General features: G+C 40.1%; 1 protein-coding gene across 2 annotated transcripts in view; it reads left to right on the top strand.

Annotated features, from left to right (window-relative positions):
* Positions 1-12,175, top strand: part of LOC126106640 (speckle-type POZ protein-like) — a 100,333-nt gene extending 88,158 nt beyond the window's left edge. For both annotated transcript variants that reach the window (XM_049912994.1, XM_049912995.1), the window contains exon 4: positions 9,750-12,175. In XM_049912994.1, the coding sequence (XP_049768951.1) occupies positions 9,750-10,020 (271 nt within the window). In that variant the 3' untranslated portion in view covers positions 10,021-12,175. The remainder of the gene's footprint in view (positions 1-9,749) is intronic.
* Positions 12,176-17,665: the final 5,490 nt, after the last annotated feature.

The following is a 17,665-nucleotide window of genomic DNA, read 5'->3' on the forward strand; positions in this document are numbered from 1 at the left end:
ATCTGTGACCTTGTCTCTGCCCTTGGCCATACCACCTGGGTCCCAAGTCATATGGGCATCCCAGGGAATGAACTGCCCGACCAGTGCTTGAGAAACAGATAGCAGATACTTAGCCCCATTCCCTTTCATGTTTCCAAGTGCAGATTTACGTTAACCATCAATTTGCCCAAAAATGGAATGACATCTGGTGCTCCTAGTAATAAACTTCGCACAGTCGAGGAGTCTACTATAGTTTGGAACTCTTGCTTCTGCTCCTCATAAAGGAGTCCACTGTTTTATGCCGCCTATGCATTGGTTGTACCAGGCTCACCTACTGTTTCCTCCTGTGTAACGAACCACCCCACAATGTGGTTGTTGAGTCAGTCTGACACTACCCCACATCTTGGTGGAATGTCCCCTTCATTTGGCCCTTCATGCAAAGTACAGTCTTCCAGATTTCTTAAATTCAATGCTAGCAGATGATTCATGGGTGGTTGAACTGGTCCTGAGTTTCCTCTGTGAAAGGGTTTTCTATTCCAGATGTAAGATTTTGCTTTACTCCTGGAGCAGGGGCAGGGTGATTGTGGTTGGGATCTCTCTGATCTCTCTTCATGCCTTCTCAGTCTGGGACACTGAGACCACTCCTCCATGGGAAGACTGCCCTTTTTTCCAGTTTTTACATTTGGTTTCACCTTTTGTGCCTTTTACTGTGTGTGTTTTAACTTCATTATTTTATGATTTGACTCCCCTCACTGGATCAGTCTGGACCCTCTTTCTTCTGTGAGTAACTTCGGAATCATGGGACTGATCACCTCGCCGTTTGGTCCCATAAACCCTCTCAATTAACTAATCAACAGTCAATGTTCTACTGATGAAGGGTGTGGCTAAAAGCTGTATTTAACTTTCTTTAAATTGTGCCCATCTGCAACGTAATATGACTTCTTTACAATAAGTAGCAATCCATAATTATATGGGGTGAATCATAATTAATGGCTTAAACACACACAGTTGATAGTACGTGATACTAGAACCAAAAAAGTCTTGGTAAATATAGGGACAAAAATGCATAACTTAAGAGCTATGAGCAATTTTGCATCTTTGATACTGTGAAGCAAATCTCTTCTACTGCAAGCTCTTTGCTTTCCATATTTTGGGAAGTGTTAATATGGACCAAACAACAAGAAAAAATGTCCAGTAAACATGTGCTCTAAACTGCATACCTTAAAAGTTATGAACACTTCTTCATTAGAAGAATTGTGTTCCAAAGTACTGAAGATGGAAAAAGTGCTCATAGCTCTTAAGGAATGTATTTTAAGAGTACATGTTTACTGGACCTTTTTTTCTTGTCTTGCTCCATATTATCACTTCCCAAAATATGGAAAGCAAAGAGCCTGCAGTAGAAGAGATGTGTTTCACAGGATCGAAGATGAAAAATTTCTCGTAGCTCTTAAGGTATGCATTTTCGCCCCTATGTTCACCGAGACTTTTTTGCTTCTAGTATCGTGTACTTTCTACTGTGTGTGTTTATGCCTTTAATTATGATACACCCTGTATACACAGTCCCTGAAGCATTCTATGTCATCCCATAGAATTGATCATAGATTAGCCACAGCCAGATTAGGAAGTTAATGCCATATGTATGTGTTGTTGTTGTGGTCTTCAGTCCTGAGAGTGGTTTGATGCAGCTCTCCATGCTACACTATCCTGTGCAAGTTTCTTCATCTTCCAGTACTTACTGCAACTTACATCCTTCTGAATCTGCTTGGTGTATTCATCTCTTGGTCTCCCTCAACGATTTCTACCCCCACACTGCCCTCCAATGCTAAATTTGTGATCCCCTGATGCCTCAGAACATGTCCTACCAACCGGTCCGTTCTTCTTGTCAAGCTGTGCCACAAACTCCTCTTCTCCCCAATTCTATTCAATCCCTCCTCATTAGTTATGTGATCTACCCATCTAATCTTCAGCATTCTTCTGTAGCACCACATTTCGAAAGCTTCTACTCTCTTCTTGTCCAAACTATTTGTCGTCCATGTTTCACTTCCATACATGGCTACACTCCATACAAATACTTTCAGAAATGACTTCCTGACACTTAAATCTGTACTTGATGTTCACAAATTTCTCTTCTTCAGAAACGCTTGCCAGTCTACATTTTATATCCTTTCTACTTCGACCATCATCAGTTATTTTGCTCCCCAAATAACAAAACTCCTTTACTACTTTAAGTGTCTCATTTCCTAATGTAATTCCCTTAGCATCACCCGATTTAATTCGACTACATTCCATTATCCTCGTTTTGCTTTTGTTGATGTTCATCTTATACCCTCCTTTCAAGACACTGTCCATTCCATTCAACTGCTCTTCCAAGTCCTTTGCTGTCTCTGACAGAATTACAATGTCATCGGCAAACCTCAAAGTTTTTATTTCTTCTCCATGAATTTTAATACCTACACCAAATTTTTCTTTTGTTTCCTTTACTGCTTGCTCAATATACAGATTGAATAACATCAGGGAGAGGCTACAACCCTGTCTCACTCCCTTCCCAACCACTGCTTCCCTTTCATGTCCCTCGACTCTTATAACTGCCATCTGGTTTCTGTACAAATTGTAAATAGCCTTTCGCTCCCTGCATTTTACCCCTGCCACCTTTAGAATTTGAAAGAGAGTATTCCAGTCAACATTGTCAAAAGCTTTCTCTAAGTCTACAAATGCTAGAAATGTAGGTTTGCCTTTCCTTAATCTATGTTCTAAGATAAGTCGTAAGGTCAGTATTGCCTCACGTGTTCCAACATTTCTACAGAATCCAAACTGATCTCCCCTGAGGTCGGCTACTATCAGTTTTTCCATTCGTCTGTAAAGAATTCGCGTTAGTATTTTGCAGCTGTGACTTATTAAACTGACAGTTCGGTAATTTTCACATCTGTCAACACCTGCTTTCTTTGGGATTGGAATTATTATATTCTTCTTGAAGCCTGAGGGTATATCGCCTGTTTCATACATCTTGCTCACCAGATGCCAGAGTTTTGTCAGGACTGGCTCTCCCAAGGCCGTCGGTAGTTTTAATGGAATGTTGTCTACTCCCGGGGCCTTGTTTCAACTCAGGTCTTCCAGTCCTCTGTCAAACTCTTCACGCAATATCTTATCTCCCATTTCATCTTCATCTACATCCTCTTCCATTTCCATAATATTGTCCTCAAGAACATCGCCCTTGTATAGACCCTCCATATACTCCTTACACCTTTCTGCTTTCTCTTCTTTGCTTAGAACTGGGTTTCCATCTGAGCTCTCTTTTCTCCTTTTCCCCAAAGGTCTCTAATTTTCCTGTAGGCAGTATCTATCTTGCCCCTAGTGAGATAAGCCTCTACACCCTTGCATTTGTCCTCTAGCCATCCCTTCTTAGCCATTTTGCACTTCCTGTCAATGTCATTTTTGAGACGTTTGTATTCCTTTTTGCCTGTTTCATTTACTGCATTTTTATATTTTCTCCTTTCATCGATTAAATTCAATATTTCTTCTGTTACCCAAGGATTTCTACTAGCCCTTGTCTTTTTACCTACTAGATCATCTGCTGCCTTCACTGTTTCATCCTTCAGAGCTACCCATTCTTCTTCTACTGTATTTCTTTCCCCCATTCCTGTGAATTGTTCCCTTATGGTCTCCCTGAAACCCTGTATAACCTCTGGTTCTGTCAGTTTATCCAGATCCCATCTCCTTAAATTCCCACCTTTTTGCAGTTTCTTCAGTTTTAATCTACAGTTCATAACCAATAGATTGTGGTCCACATCTGCCCCTGGAAATGTCTTACAATTTAAAACCTGGTTCCTAAATCTCTGTCTTACCATTATACAATGTATCTGATACCTACTAGTATCTCCAGGATTCTTCCATGTATACAATCTTCTTTTATGATTCTTGAACCAAGTGTTAGCTATGATTAAGTTATGCTCTGAACAAAATTCTACCAGACGGCTTCCTCTTTCATTTCTTACCCCCAATCCATATTCACCTACTATGTTTCCTTCTCTCCCTTTTCCTACTCTCGAATTCCAGTCACCCATGACAATTAAATTTTCGTCTCCCTTCACTACCTGAATAATTTCTTTTATCTCATCATACATTTCATCAATTTCTTCATCATCTGCTGATCTAGTTGGCATATAAACTTGTACTACTGTAGTAGGCATGGGCTTCGTGTCTATCTTGGCCACAATAATGCGTTCACTATGCTGTTTGTAGTAGCTTACCCGCACTCCTATTTTTTTATTCATTATTAAACCTACTCCTGCATTACCTCTATTTGATTTTGTATTTATGACCCTGTATTCACCTGACCATAAGTCTTGTTCCTCCTGGCGCCGATCTTCACTAATTCCCACTATATCTAACTTTAACCTATCCATTCCCCTTTTTAAATTTTCTAACCTACCTGCCTGATTAAGGGATCTGACATTCCATGCTCCGATCCGTAGAACGCCAGTTTTCTTTCTCCTGATAACGACGTCCTCTTGAATAGTCCCCACCCGGAGATCCGAATGGGGGACTATTTTACCTCCGGAATATTTTACCCAAGAGGATGCCATCATCATTTATCCATACAGTAAAGTTGCATGCCCTCGGAAAAAATTACGGTCATAGTTTCCCCTTGCTTTCAGCCGTTCACAGTACCAGCACAGCAAGGCCGTTTTGGTTAGTGTTAAAAGGCCAGATCAGTCAATCATCCAGACTGTTGCCCCTGTAACTACTGAAAAGGCTGCTGCCCCTCTTAGGAACCACGTGTTTGTCTGGCCTCTCAACAGATACCCCTCCATTGTGGTTGCACCTACGGTACGGCCATCTGTATCGCTGAGGCATGCAAGCCTCCCCACCAACGGCAAGGTCTATGGCTCATGGGGGGGGGGGGCTGTTAACTCCACAAGGCAAATGGCTGCTATGGGTTATTGCCATGATCAGGACACATTGGTTGCTGATAAGTGGTGTATTCAGCAATTAATCGTGTTTCTACACTAATACGGACAACTGTAATCGTGTATGACTGTGACCTGGGGAGAAGACCTATTCTTGGAATGTTTTGGAGGAGCACTGCAGTCTTATTCCTGGTGTCATGATTTGGGGAACTCGATGGTAGTTATTGAGGAAACTGTGATGGTGTTATGGTATGTCATGGGTACACTTCATTCTCACGTGTTTCCTCTTGCGTGTGCACATGTCTGTGCATGTTTCATATATGAAGTGAAGGAAGTCATAATGTTTTCAGTATTTTGATTGTCACCTTGATATTTCAATGTCCGACACTGAAACTCGATGATGGTAATAGCTTTTCTGTGTGTTAATTCTTGCGACACATTTTTCTCGACAATGGATGAGTTATTGGACTCATTGGTTGTAGAAATTAGCATTTTGCTTGTGCAGGAAATGTCCTATTGAAAAATATTATGCCTTTCTCGAAATGTTGACCCCACTATCATTTCTTCGTCTGGAGAAAGGGGAAGAAGACACAGGTTTCCTTGGCAGGAAAATATGAGGATGAGGCTAATGAAACAACTGGTTTGACTCTGTCCTGTGGAGAATGAACTGTGGTTTTGTCAAAGAGTATAAACAACACCTTGGACATTTTCTCCCAAAAATTCATCTTCACAGCCCCCCCTCCTCCATGTCAGGAGGTTTCAGCAGTGTGCTCCTGTGACAGTTTGCCCCTTAAGAGCATAATGGCAGTCCCCATGTATTCGACATCACGTTGTGCAATGACTATTGGATCTCTGGCTTTTACTGTGGTGTTGAATCGACGTGTTTAACAGTGAGTGCATTTTTCTTTTGTCCTGGGGTCGTAGTGACACAATTACCTCTTGTCCATGGCTGGCTAAAGACATCTGGCTTGATCTGACACAACTGCTGCAGCATTTTTGCTGCAACTTCAGTTTACTAGGCTTTATGAATGGCCATGAGCAGTTGCGTTACTCAGCAGGCAGTGACCTATGTCAGCTTCAGAATGTTGCACAAAATGTAGAAATCTGATCTGTGACAGATTTTCAGTTTTCCACTATTGCCTCTTCAAGCAGCAGGACTTCCTCTTGCAATTTCTGGCTCTTCACAGAGAGATTACCTGTCACTTTGCTCTTCCTTATTGGGAGTGGAAATGTCTGCACCACCTAACCACTACGTCATATGATGGTGGACTATTGCTGTAGTCTTTCATCAGCTAATCATACATTGTTGCAGTGTTGTACCCCTTCAAATGTCAGAGATGAATTACCACATGATACTTCATTTTGTGAATAGCTTATACCATTTTGTCTCAATTTCCCCAGTGGTGTTCTCCAGTATTGCAGCGCAGGACCATCAGTGTGTGTGTGTGTGTAGCTTGTGCCAAGTGAGGTGGTAACAGCGCAGGCTGTTGTTAACACTAGGAGACTCCATCCCATTGTTCCAAAGGTGTAGTTGCCTCAGTTGACTGTCACCTGTCAACCTGAGTGGTTCAGGCATTCTTTTTATATCTTCACAACATAGCGTAGTGTCACAGTCTTCATGCATCATAAATGCAGAGAAAATTATTCGTAATCTGGTGTGTTTGATTATATGCAGTGCCATTCAGTTTTTGTCAGAAGAGGTAGATGAGGAAGCAAAAAATCTCGACAACAGTAATGTGCCTGAGAGGATTGCAGGAACCACTAGCTATTCCACTCAAGAGAATGAAGAAGGGGAAACACAGCTACAAGTGCTTCCCATCATATCAATACTTCAGAATCATATAGAAAATGGAGAAGAAACATTTATTTTGGGGGGATGTTGCCAAACACATTGTCAGAGGCTGTTTCCAAGTGACCCATGTTCTGTATTTACATTTTCAATATCGTAGTTAGTGTGTTGCCCCCTATGCCAAGTGTTTTATGCCTTTTTCATTTTATGAGATTTCTTTCAGGTTGCAGGTGGTTGACCTTGGTTCACTTTTGTTGATCCTTTGTTAATGTGACTATTTATTTGGTACTGTAATGGGAAGCCATTGGCTTTGAAAATCTTTATTTATAGAATTATTAGTCTTCTGTAGATAAGTACAATTAGAAGGAAGGTCACAGTTGGCTGTAATTTTGATGATTTATTAACAGTAAAATCAATTTTCGATCACATAATGATCATCTTCAGTGCTGGAAGTTAAAAATTTCACATAGCGATCAGTGAGTAAGAAGAAAGACCACAAATACATTTGAGTATAAACCAACTGTTGGCAAGAACATACCGTAGGCATACAAATTAAAGCTTGTAGGCACTCATTTGTAGTTATTAGCAGTAACTGAAGCTATGAAACAATGACAATAACTGAAGCTGCTGTTTACATTCACCTATACAGCAGACCTCAGTGTGATGGGGTTGGAACACCTTCTATGTGGCATGTGACGTGAAGACTTAACATTACTTTATTTGGCAAGAAATTACCACAAAATACCAAATGTGCACTTTCAAATAATTAATTGAATGTTTCAAATTTAAAATTATACATTAAAACTGCATAGCAGAAAGGAAGGGGGAAATGCACATCTTGCCAACATACACTGGTCTGTCATTTTCAAAACACCTTAAAAAAACATGTAAGAATAAAATCAAAAGGTAAAATTATAAAGTGTCAGATTACAGGACTAGTAAAAAAAAAAAAAAAAAAAAAAAAAAAAACTTGACATCAAATATAACAGAATTTCTTATAGCGCAGTAACCACCATCTGGCGTGGGAAGTCAGAAGTACAAAGTTCTTAATCACAATTTAACAGGTCAAAATGTCATGAAACACTTTTTTTTTGTTAGCTGCAGACTAACAATTTTTTATTGTATTTAACAACATGATACACACATCTACTTCACCCTGTTGGGACACGTTAACAAATTATAACTATTGCTGAGGTTTAATTACAAAAATCATCATAATTATGAAAAGCAGAATGATTTAAAAGCGCATTGTGGATGCAGAGATCATTTGCTCCACTATCACACCTATTATTTATAGAAAAAATTTCTTCATATGATACAAACAGAACTTGGGCATAAGGAAACAGTGTTCTCTTTAAAGTATGAAAGCTTTGTCCCTTAAAAATACATCACACTCTGGTTATACACTTTTGTACAAGCACTGGGTCAGAACCCATCATTCATACATTTACAGTTGATACAACAGAAATGAAAACCGTCAAGCTAACTGTTTTGTATACTTGAAACAAGAGACAGCATTGGTCGTATATTTTTTTCTATTGCAAAATCGATTTTCTGTCACTGAGTGACCATCTTCAGTGCTATATTGTATAACAAATTGGGATGCACTGTGTCACTAAGCTTACGGCAATCACATAGAGTCTATGTGATTGCCGTAAGCTTAGTGACACAGTGCATCCCAATTTGTTATACAATATAGCACTGAAGATGGTCACTCAGTGACAGAAAATCAATTTTGCAATAGAAAAAAATATACGACCAATGCTGTCTCTTTTTTCAAGTATACCTGTTACCTGGTCGTAGTGCACAAGACAACATGGAGTCGCCAATCAATAACTAACTGTTTTGGATACTCATAGGAAGGAGATAATTTTATTACATGTCTTATAGCAGCAGTGGGACCCCTTATAACATAAAAACTGATTTTGAAAATACCCATATATCCAAAGTAGGTCATGACAATTAATCTAAAATGCGAGGTGTGGATAAGTAGCAATATACATCGTACATCCAGAGAAAACGTCATAACTTAGGAAAGGTAACAGTACAAATTATTCCCAAAATATACATCTGGCTCTAATTTGTCTACAGTGCGATGTATATTTTTCTGCAATTACTTGCCAAAGCAATTAAAATATAGTGAAACTAGCAACATGAAATAATCACATGAAAGTGATGAAGATTTAAATTTCTTGTGTATTGGGAAAACATATAAATTGTCATAACCGAACGCTTAACATGTAGTATGCATGGATTTTGTTAAATGCCTATTATGACTGTCAGGTATGTAACCTGACCACCAGTTGACAGATGTTATTACAAAACCGGTGCTAAAAGTACAAGCGAATTAACAATCTCAATAAAGAACCTCAAAAAATTGTTATACATTAAAATTTGTTGGCTAGTGAAAGGTGTGGGTAGTGCAGTTAATGTAGTAATGCTGTTAATATAGTCATTTGGTGACAATCTGACTGCAGCTTAAGAGTCATGCAAAAAACACATTTGTGCGTAGGCTACAGATATCGAACTGCACTCCTCTACTGAACGGTTTCGTTCACAATTGAACCCCCACCACTATCAGTAGTGACCCCTTTTCAACTGTGCCAACTACGCAGATAAAGGGAAAGTTACTGTGTGTGCAATCTACCTGTGCTTCAGACAGGAACACACAAATAATCAAAAAATTAATTACTTAACTATTAATTTTTCGAGGTGGTCATTAGTATTATGCTGATAATGTCACATAAGGTCCATGTGTGTGCAACTGAATAAAACCAATTTTATCATGGCACACACATTTCACTTTAATTTTTTTAAAGGCATTACTAGTGGCCTCCTATATCTGAATATTTGTGTGTGTATATTTCAGACTACTTTCAATATACGTGAAGCGCATATGGTATCATAATACTTGCTTCATTCAGTTGCACATAGATGCACCTAATGGGACAATTATCAACATAACATGCAATTAGTGTGACAGACCAACATAAATTAGAAGTGATTAATGTATTTCTTTTGTTGATGCATGGCTTGAACATATCAAGAAACTTGGACTGCCCATTGGGTTACAGGTATGATCTGATGGGCCTGAAGAGGCGCTGTGAACTGGAGCTGTGTCAGAGGCTGACGGTAGGCAACGCCGCACGGACCGCAGTGCTAGGCGTGAAACACTCCTGCCTGACGCTGCTGCAGATGACAGTGCCGTTCATCGAGCAGAGGTACGCCGAAGTGATGGGCACTCCTGGCTGGGCTGTTGCCGTCCGCACCGACCCGGAAGCCATGGCTACTGTCAGCCAGTTCATCTCTGATGCTGCCAGGGGGGAGTACAGAATAAGACTCTGATTTCACCGGCTGCATTTCACTGTCAATAGTCGCTGCCCGGAAAGAAAATAAAATCCTGCTCTCCGAATACTCAGTTCTCCTGGCGGGACGACACTAACCTGCACCGATCCTGGAGCAGCATTTACTATCTGCTGGATCATTTCCGATGTTGCCAATGGGGGGGCAGAATCAAATTGAACTTTGATTTCAGTGACGGTGCTTTACTGCAGCTAGTCACTAATTGGTGAGGAAATAAAATATTTCTTGCCAAATAATTGGCTCTCCTTAAACAGAAGCAGGGCTGCAGAGTACTGCTACATGAACAGGAAATTGGCACCCATTTTGAACAAATTAATAAATGTTTGGAAATTGTTTTTGCCCTGTGAAACAACCCAGGAGAGGGGGACGGGGGATTTGTGCCTAGGTGTGGAGACAGGTCTGTTGTGCACTCTGTGGTGGTTTCCTTTATGTCTTATAATCTCACATTGTCTGATCTGAAAAACTATGATAGAACTTAAGAGTAGCTAGTAACCTACATCATTGAAGATTGATGTCATGTTATTGATAATAGTCCTCTTAGAGTATTTATGACTTTGGGCCATTACATCTGCAAATTCATGAAAATGTTATAATCCAATTTCAGATGTTGAATTTATCATCATCTACACACTTTTCACATTTGTCGTATTTTCTCAACATTACTTAACAACTTTATTTGCTTGTATTGCTTTGTCAGTATCTATATTTCAAGTATTTATGTCCCTTCTATCCAAGTTGCCACTTTCTTCCATCAGTGTAATTCCTCGTTACTTAAAAGTGTTTCTGTCAGCTGTTATTCATTATTTTTTCCATTTCTTTTCTTATTTCTAAAATAAAGAATTTTGTTGATTTCTTTTTTCCAGAAATGTATGAATACATTTTGGGTATGCTGTTCTCACTCTGTCATTGAAGACCCTTAGAAAATATTAATGTCTGTTGACCATGTTATTACTTGTAATTTTTCTGCCTCATTAAATACAAGCAGGGCTCCAAAGTAGTACTACATGAACAGGAAACCAGTACGCAATTTGAATAAATTAATAAACTGGAAATTGGTACTGCCCTGTGCAATAATTCTGCTCTGAAATTTTTCTATTCTGTTTTACCTCCATAATCCAAGAAACACAGTGTAAATGTAATGTGACATTACAGTTAGTTAATTTTTTTACATGTGGTATTTTTTTAATCTGTTTGGAGATACATTTATCTGAGATATATACATAAAGGGATATTTTCTGACAAATTTATTTTTTGTTCATTTAATCAACTGAAATTTTAATACTTTGACTGACAGCTGCATGAACTGTGCCATTTTTCAGAATTCCAGCCATTTTTATGGCTGTTTGAGAGAAATGTGTCACTCAGAACTCAGTAAAGACTGATAGTGTGTGTCAATACATGTGATTTCATATTTAAAAGCATGACAAATTTTGCTGCATCAAATGATGGAATTGGAAATGTACTGAAATTTTTGCGTCCTGTCAATCGACAGGCTTGGCAGTCAGACTGAAGTCAGATTGCATTCATTGAGTAAACGCTCAGCAATAGGTACATTTTGTACCATGATGCCGTTAAATTCCTTTTTAGAGTTACTGTTTCAATTTCATTCATTCTGTACTGTAGACTGCAGATGTATTGCCTTTGGTTTTAAAGGTAAATGTAGTGTTTGGTTCATTGTCTATAATACACTTTGTAATCTTTGATTATAACTGAAATCTGTAACCTATTTCTTCAATGTTTCTTTTATACTTAATCAAACAAATAATTGTATTTGACTTCCCTCAAAGGAACATACATAAAAGTTGATTTAATATTATATGTAATTAAATGTTTTCATAAAATAAAAATTATTTTGCAAATTAATACTGTACTCTGGTACAATCAAATTGGGTGGTGGGATAAGTGCCACAGCATAATGCATTGTGTGCAACTTCTCAAGACAACTTTTTTTTTTCTTATTGTAATCTACATATACCCAAAAAAATTTTTCTTCTGCACACTATAGGTCTGTGCATAGTATATTCTCAAATCATGTACTACATGTCACTCTGTTTATTCCTTATTATGATAATTGTGTTCCATGTATTTATTTCGTCATCTATTATTTGTAGTAAAAAGATGCCTATTGTTATTTCAATTAAAGTTATGTTACATAACGTATTTATGCTACCTATCGTGATTATGTTTAATTCTGAGCTTTTTTTTGTATTTAAGTACAGTATACATCTTTTTTAATATAACCTGTGAAGCTGCTGTACTTTATATCAAGAGAAGGCAATGCCTGTCCGAGTGCAGTGTTGCCTGAAGTCAGTAAGAGAATTTAATGGCATTTGGTCCACAATTTATCCATAATGTGCAGTGAAATCTGACTAACCAACTTCAACACAACAGGGAATGAATAATATTAATAATACAAAAAAGACATTTCTCAATAATGCAGCTATTCTCAACAATCATAGGGTGTGGAAAGGACTGACCGAATACACGTGCACAAAAAGACCAACAAACTATACTTGGTGACAGGGAAATTCATTGACATGATGAATTATTAATTAATGAATAAAGCAACAATTATCTTAATAACACAGTTCCTCACAGGTGTCGGTTTATTAGCATACCCTCTCAACATAATTCTCTCAGCAGAGGATTGTGTCATCAGAAGGATAGGACACAGATACTCTTATGAACACTTGCTACATGTGAGAAAGGAGGTCAGTAGAAGATATTTTCACCATATTGAGAAAATTGTAATAATTTTTACAAATTGAAATTAGTTGTGGTCAAATGTTTGTTATGAACATTAATTCCGTTCAAGAAATCTGTAGAGCACAATCTTAACATGAATGGAAAATGAGAGCAAGCTACCCATTCAAAATGACTGAGTTAAAAGTCAATAGCATTCACGTAGGCAAATTTTAACTACATAGTTCCCATGAAAACTGAATTTGGTTACTGCACAAATTACCCATGTTATGAAACAAAATGACCGATTGGAATCCAACTAAAATGTTTGATCCTAATTTTCTAAACCTTCTCAGACACTGTGGTCAGGTGCAAAATCTTGGGAGTGGAGGCAGCAGGTGGTCACTTGTAATGAAAAAGGCTGCATGGTGCTAAACCCTTCAGCCAATTGAATGTGTGCTAAAAATGCCAGCAGCTGTTACTCAAGCCTCCCACCAGTATGAAGAAGAGTTTAGTGTAAAATTCCATAGTTTGTTTGTTGGTTTGACAGACCAATAGCAAGACAAAATTTTTAAAAGAGCAGAAAAAATTGTTGTCCCCAGTCTGGAAGCAAAAATTTAACATATTTTCCCACACTTCTACGTCTTGTGGCCTTACAGATTTCCTGCCTAGAAGGACTGGATATGTCTCGCCTGCACAGCTAACGGACGTCAAATGCAACACATCACATGTCACTGAGGCACAGTTCGCATCAGTGAACACTGCGCAGAATCCCCGTACGATTCGTGCCTTTCCTACAACCCCGCAAGCACTGGTCCCTGGTCATTTTCCGGACAACCCAGTGACGTGGTTTACCTTGGTGGACAACATCTTGGACATACACGGAATTGCGGATGACAGCACTCATTTTGTGTGTTTAGTGAACCACCTGCATGACCACCCTGATCTGATCAGTGACTTGTTGCAGAACCCACCCAAGAGCAACAAATATACCTCTGCCCGAGCATTACTCATTGAACGCCTTTCTCATCCGCCAGCAGATACGATTCACGACATTATTTATGACAAGGCTTTAGCAGACAGAACCCCTTCACAGCTGTCGCGACACTTGCGCGTGCGTGTCAGTACCGAGATCTTGCCGAACTTGGCGCTCTGGGCATTGTGGTTGGTGAAATTGCTACAGGAACTGCAATTACATTTGCTCCCAAGTACCGCAACATCACTTGAGGATAAACTACGGCTGGCAGACCAGGCATACACCATTATTCGGCACCGCCATCTCCCTCCGCGCAGCACAGTGCCGAGGTTGGCAATCCTGTGAGTTGTGCAGTAGAGGCCGGGCACATGCATATTGTGGACAGCACACTGGACAACAGCCATCTAGCGGCCAAGATTGGGAACCGCGGTGGGCCGTCACCAGCCTCTTCCCACCCCAACCAGTGCGTCAACCGAGCCGGGCCATGTATACGCCTAACCGTCCTGCCACCCCACACATCTCGTGCGACACACCTGCCCTATCACTCGTATCCGCACTATCACTCGGCGCTCAATCGCAATTTCGCGCCTCTGCTCAAGATTTCGCGTGCATCAGAGGAGGATCAGAATGAACTGAGAGCATGATCTAGCTCCCTCATAGTAAAGGCAGCATTGTAGCACTCACGATTTGGAGAAGGGTATTGCCCAAACCGCCTCTGCCCATTTCCGATGGAGTAAAGCAGGCGGATAGTGGGAAGAGCTCCAAACTTCCGCAAAATGACGGCCCAAGGTGTTGGAGATAGCAATAGGGTCCATGATAAAATCACCTGCAACAGTCAGGCCAGAAATTGGCGAATGGATCTTGGTTCAAGAGAGCCGTCGGAAGTTGGCCCACATGACAGAGGAAAGGGTGGAACTGTTAAACGAACTAATGAATGACAATTACAAGAAATAAGCCCTAAAGTAATTAACACGGCTTTAGTCACAAAATATTTAAGATAAAATAAATGAAGGCGAGCCTCTATGGGCTGCTCACACCTGTACTGCCACAGAATGCAACGGACTGAGCTGCCCGCGTTAACAATTGTGTGGCATTGCAACGAGCGTGCCATCTAGTGGCCGTAGGCACAATTAGGCCACTTCACATTCAAGTGTAGGCATATAAAATTATAATGAATAATGTTCAGTACATAATGAAAATCAACATTTGTTTGACAGCGGTAGACAACGTAACATTTTGTCTGAATCAGATCTTAGAAGCTCAATATAAAACATATAACGTTATTATGAAAAATACAGAGTGGGCTGAATGACAGCTAGTAGAAAGCAATATTACATGGAATATGGCAACAACGCATAATATGAAAATGCGTAAGGAGACCCGAAGTCAAAGTAACGAGTTTATATCGTTGAAGAATTTTTTATTACGTAGCTGCTGCTGTTCATTGAGAACGAGGCTATTGTTTCTAGAAAGATGTTTGAAAATCTCTAATTCTTCTAGAATATCTAATCCACGCCCTTTCTTTTCGATATGCAAATTGTTGCTGCCGCAAATAGCTTTTGGTGCATGACCTGTAATCTGATGGTCGGCAGAGGAAGAATTCTGGGGGCTGGTGCCATTTTTTTCTTAATATGTGTTCTTTATATCTGGTTGTAAAGGCACGTCCTGTTTGTCCTATATAGTAAGAAGAGCAGGTATCGCAGACAATTTTGTAAACGTCAGAATTTTCTAAAGGGAAACGAATAGATTGTAAATTATGAATGAATTTTTTTTTTCAAATTGTTATTGGTAGAAAAAGCAACGTTGCAATCGTATTTATTTAGAAGAAGGCGTTGGATCTGATAGGAGATGGGCCTCACAAAAGGAATAGAGAAATACTTATTTGGGTTTGACTCTATAATACAGGTGTCGAGCGTAGTAACTCGTTTAGTAGTTTTCTTTTGAAGAAGGTCATCTACTATGTTAGGTTTATACTCGTTATTAACTGCTATCGTTTTGAATAAATGACTTCATGTTGTTTTGTAGGGTGGGCAACCACAGCCAAAACTTTAACATTTTTTCAAAGAAAATTCCGCACTGGCAGTATGGATGATTTGTATTAAATCTGTGACCGGTTTCGCACCTCTTGTCGGTGCATCCTCAGGAAATCTGTACAAAAAATAATATGAGCTCATATAAACTATTCGATCCCCCAATTCTGAGGTGTAAATTAAACTTTTAAATAGCCAGTTTTTTTGAATGAAAGAATAAATACTCACATACGCTATTTATAACATAGTAACGTTGAACATTGCCCTGTAGCCACTCCCCACCATTCACGTCCAATATACCGTCATCTGGCGAAAGCAGTATTTAAAATTTCAAAATCTTTTTCAAAATTTTATTAAATGATGGGAGCGGCAATTACCTAGAAAACAAAATACGATGCTGATAAAACTCCCCTCAACACAAACAACGAAGAGCGGAACATTAGCATGAACAAACAGCATAATTAGGACCATGTAAACATATCAGAACATACCGTGCAAGTTGAGAGGAGCCGCGCGGCAGCAGACTCGGCCTGACTGACTGGCCGATACCCGGAAAGCGCTCACGCAGTGGCGCGAGAATCGCCGGAGGCCGGATGACGTGTAAAAGGTGTGAAGAGTAGGGGATGCAGAACATTTCATAAACAATTCCTTATGTCTATTTTTTTTTAAAGTCTAATACCATGCTAAGTGGCCAATATAGAACATGGCAGTTAGTTAAAACCGTAAGAATAATAAATGTGGCAGTTCTGAATGCGTAAGGCCCGGAGTACGCATAAAAATACACTACTGGCCATTAACATTGCTACACCACGAAGATGACGTACTACAGACGCGAAATTTAACCGACCGGAAGAAGATGGTGGATATTCAAATGATTAGCTTCTCAGAGCATTCACACAAGGTTGGCGCCGGTGGCGACACCTATAACGTGCTGACACAAGGAAAGTTTCCAACAGATATCTCATACACAAACAGCAGTTGACCGGCGTTTCCTGGTGAAACGTTGTTGTGATGCCACGTGTAAGGAGGAGAAATGCGTACAATCACGTTTCCGACTTTGATACAGGTCGGATTGTAGCCTATCGGGATTGTGGTTTATCGTATCGCAACATTGCTGCTTGCGTTGGTCGAGATCCAATGATTGCTAGCAGAATATGGAATCCGTGGGTTCAGGAGGGTAATACAGAACGCTGAGCTGGATCACAACGGTATCACTAGCACTCGAGATGACAGGCATCTTATCCGCATGGCTGTAACGGATCGTGCAGCCACGTCTCGATCCCTGAGTCAACAGATGGGGACATTTGCAAGACGACAACCATCAGCACCAACAGTTCGACGATGTTTACAGCAGCAGGGACTATCAGCTCGGAGACCATGGCTGCGGTTACCCTTGACGCTGCATCACAGACAGGAGCGCCTGCGATGGTGTACTCAACGACGAACCTGGGTGCATGAATGGCAAAACGTTACTTTGTCGGATGACTGCAGCTTCTGTTAACAGCATCATGATGGTCGCATCCGTGTTTGGCGACTAGGCGGTGAACGCACATTGGAAGCGTGTATTCGTCATCGCCATACTTGCGTATCACCTGGTGTGATGGTATGGGGTCCCATTGGTTACACGTCTCGGTCACTACTTGTTCAAATTGACGGCACTTAGAACAGTGGACGTTACATTTCAGATGTGTTACGACCCATGGCTCTACCCTTCATTCTATCCCTGCGAAACCGTACATTTCAGCAGGATAATGCACGACTGCATGGTGAAGGTCCTATACGGGCCTTTCTGGATACAGAAAATGTTCAACTGCTGCCCTGGCCAGCACGATCTCCAGATCTCTCACCGATTGAAAACATGTGGTCAATGGTGGCCGAGCAACTGGCTCGACACAATACGCCAGTCACTACTCTTGATGAACTGTGGTATCGTGTTGAA

This window comes from Schistocerca cancellata, chromosome 10 (genome assembly GCF_023864275.1).
Source record: "Schistocerca cancellata isolate TAMUIC-IGC-003103 chromosome 10, iqSchCanc2.1, whole genome shotgun sequence".
Taxonomy (NCBI): Eukaryota; Metazoa; Arthropoda; class Insecta; order Orthoptera; family Acrididae; genus Schistocerca; species Schistocerca cancellata.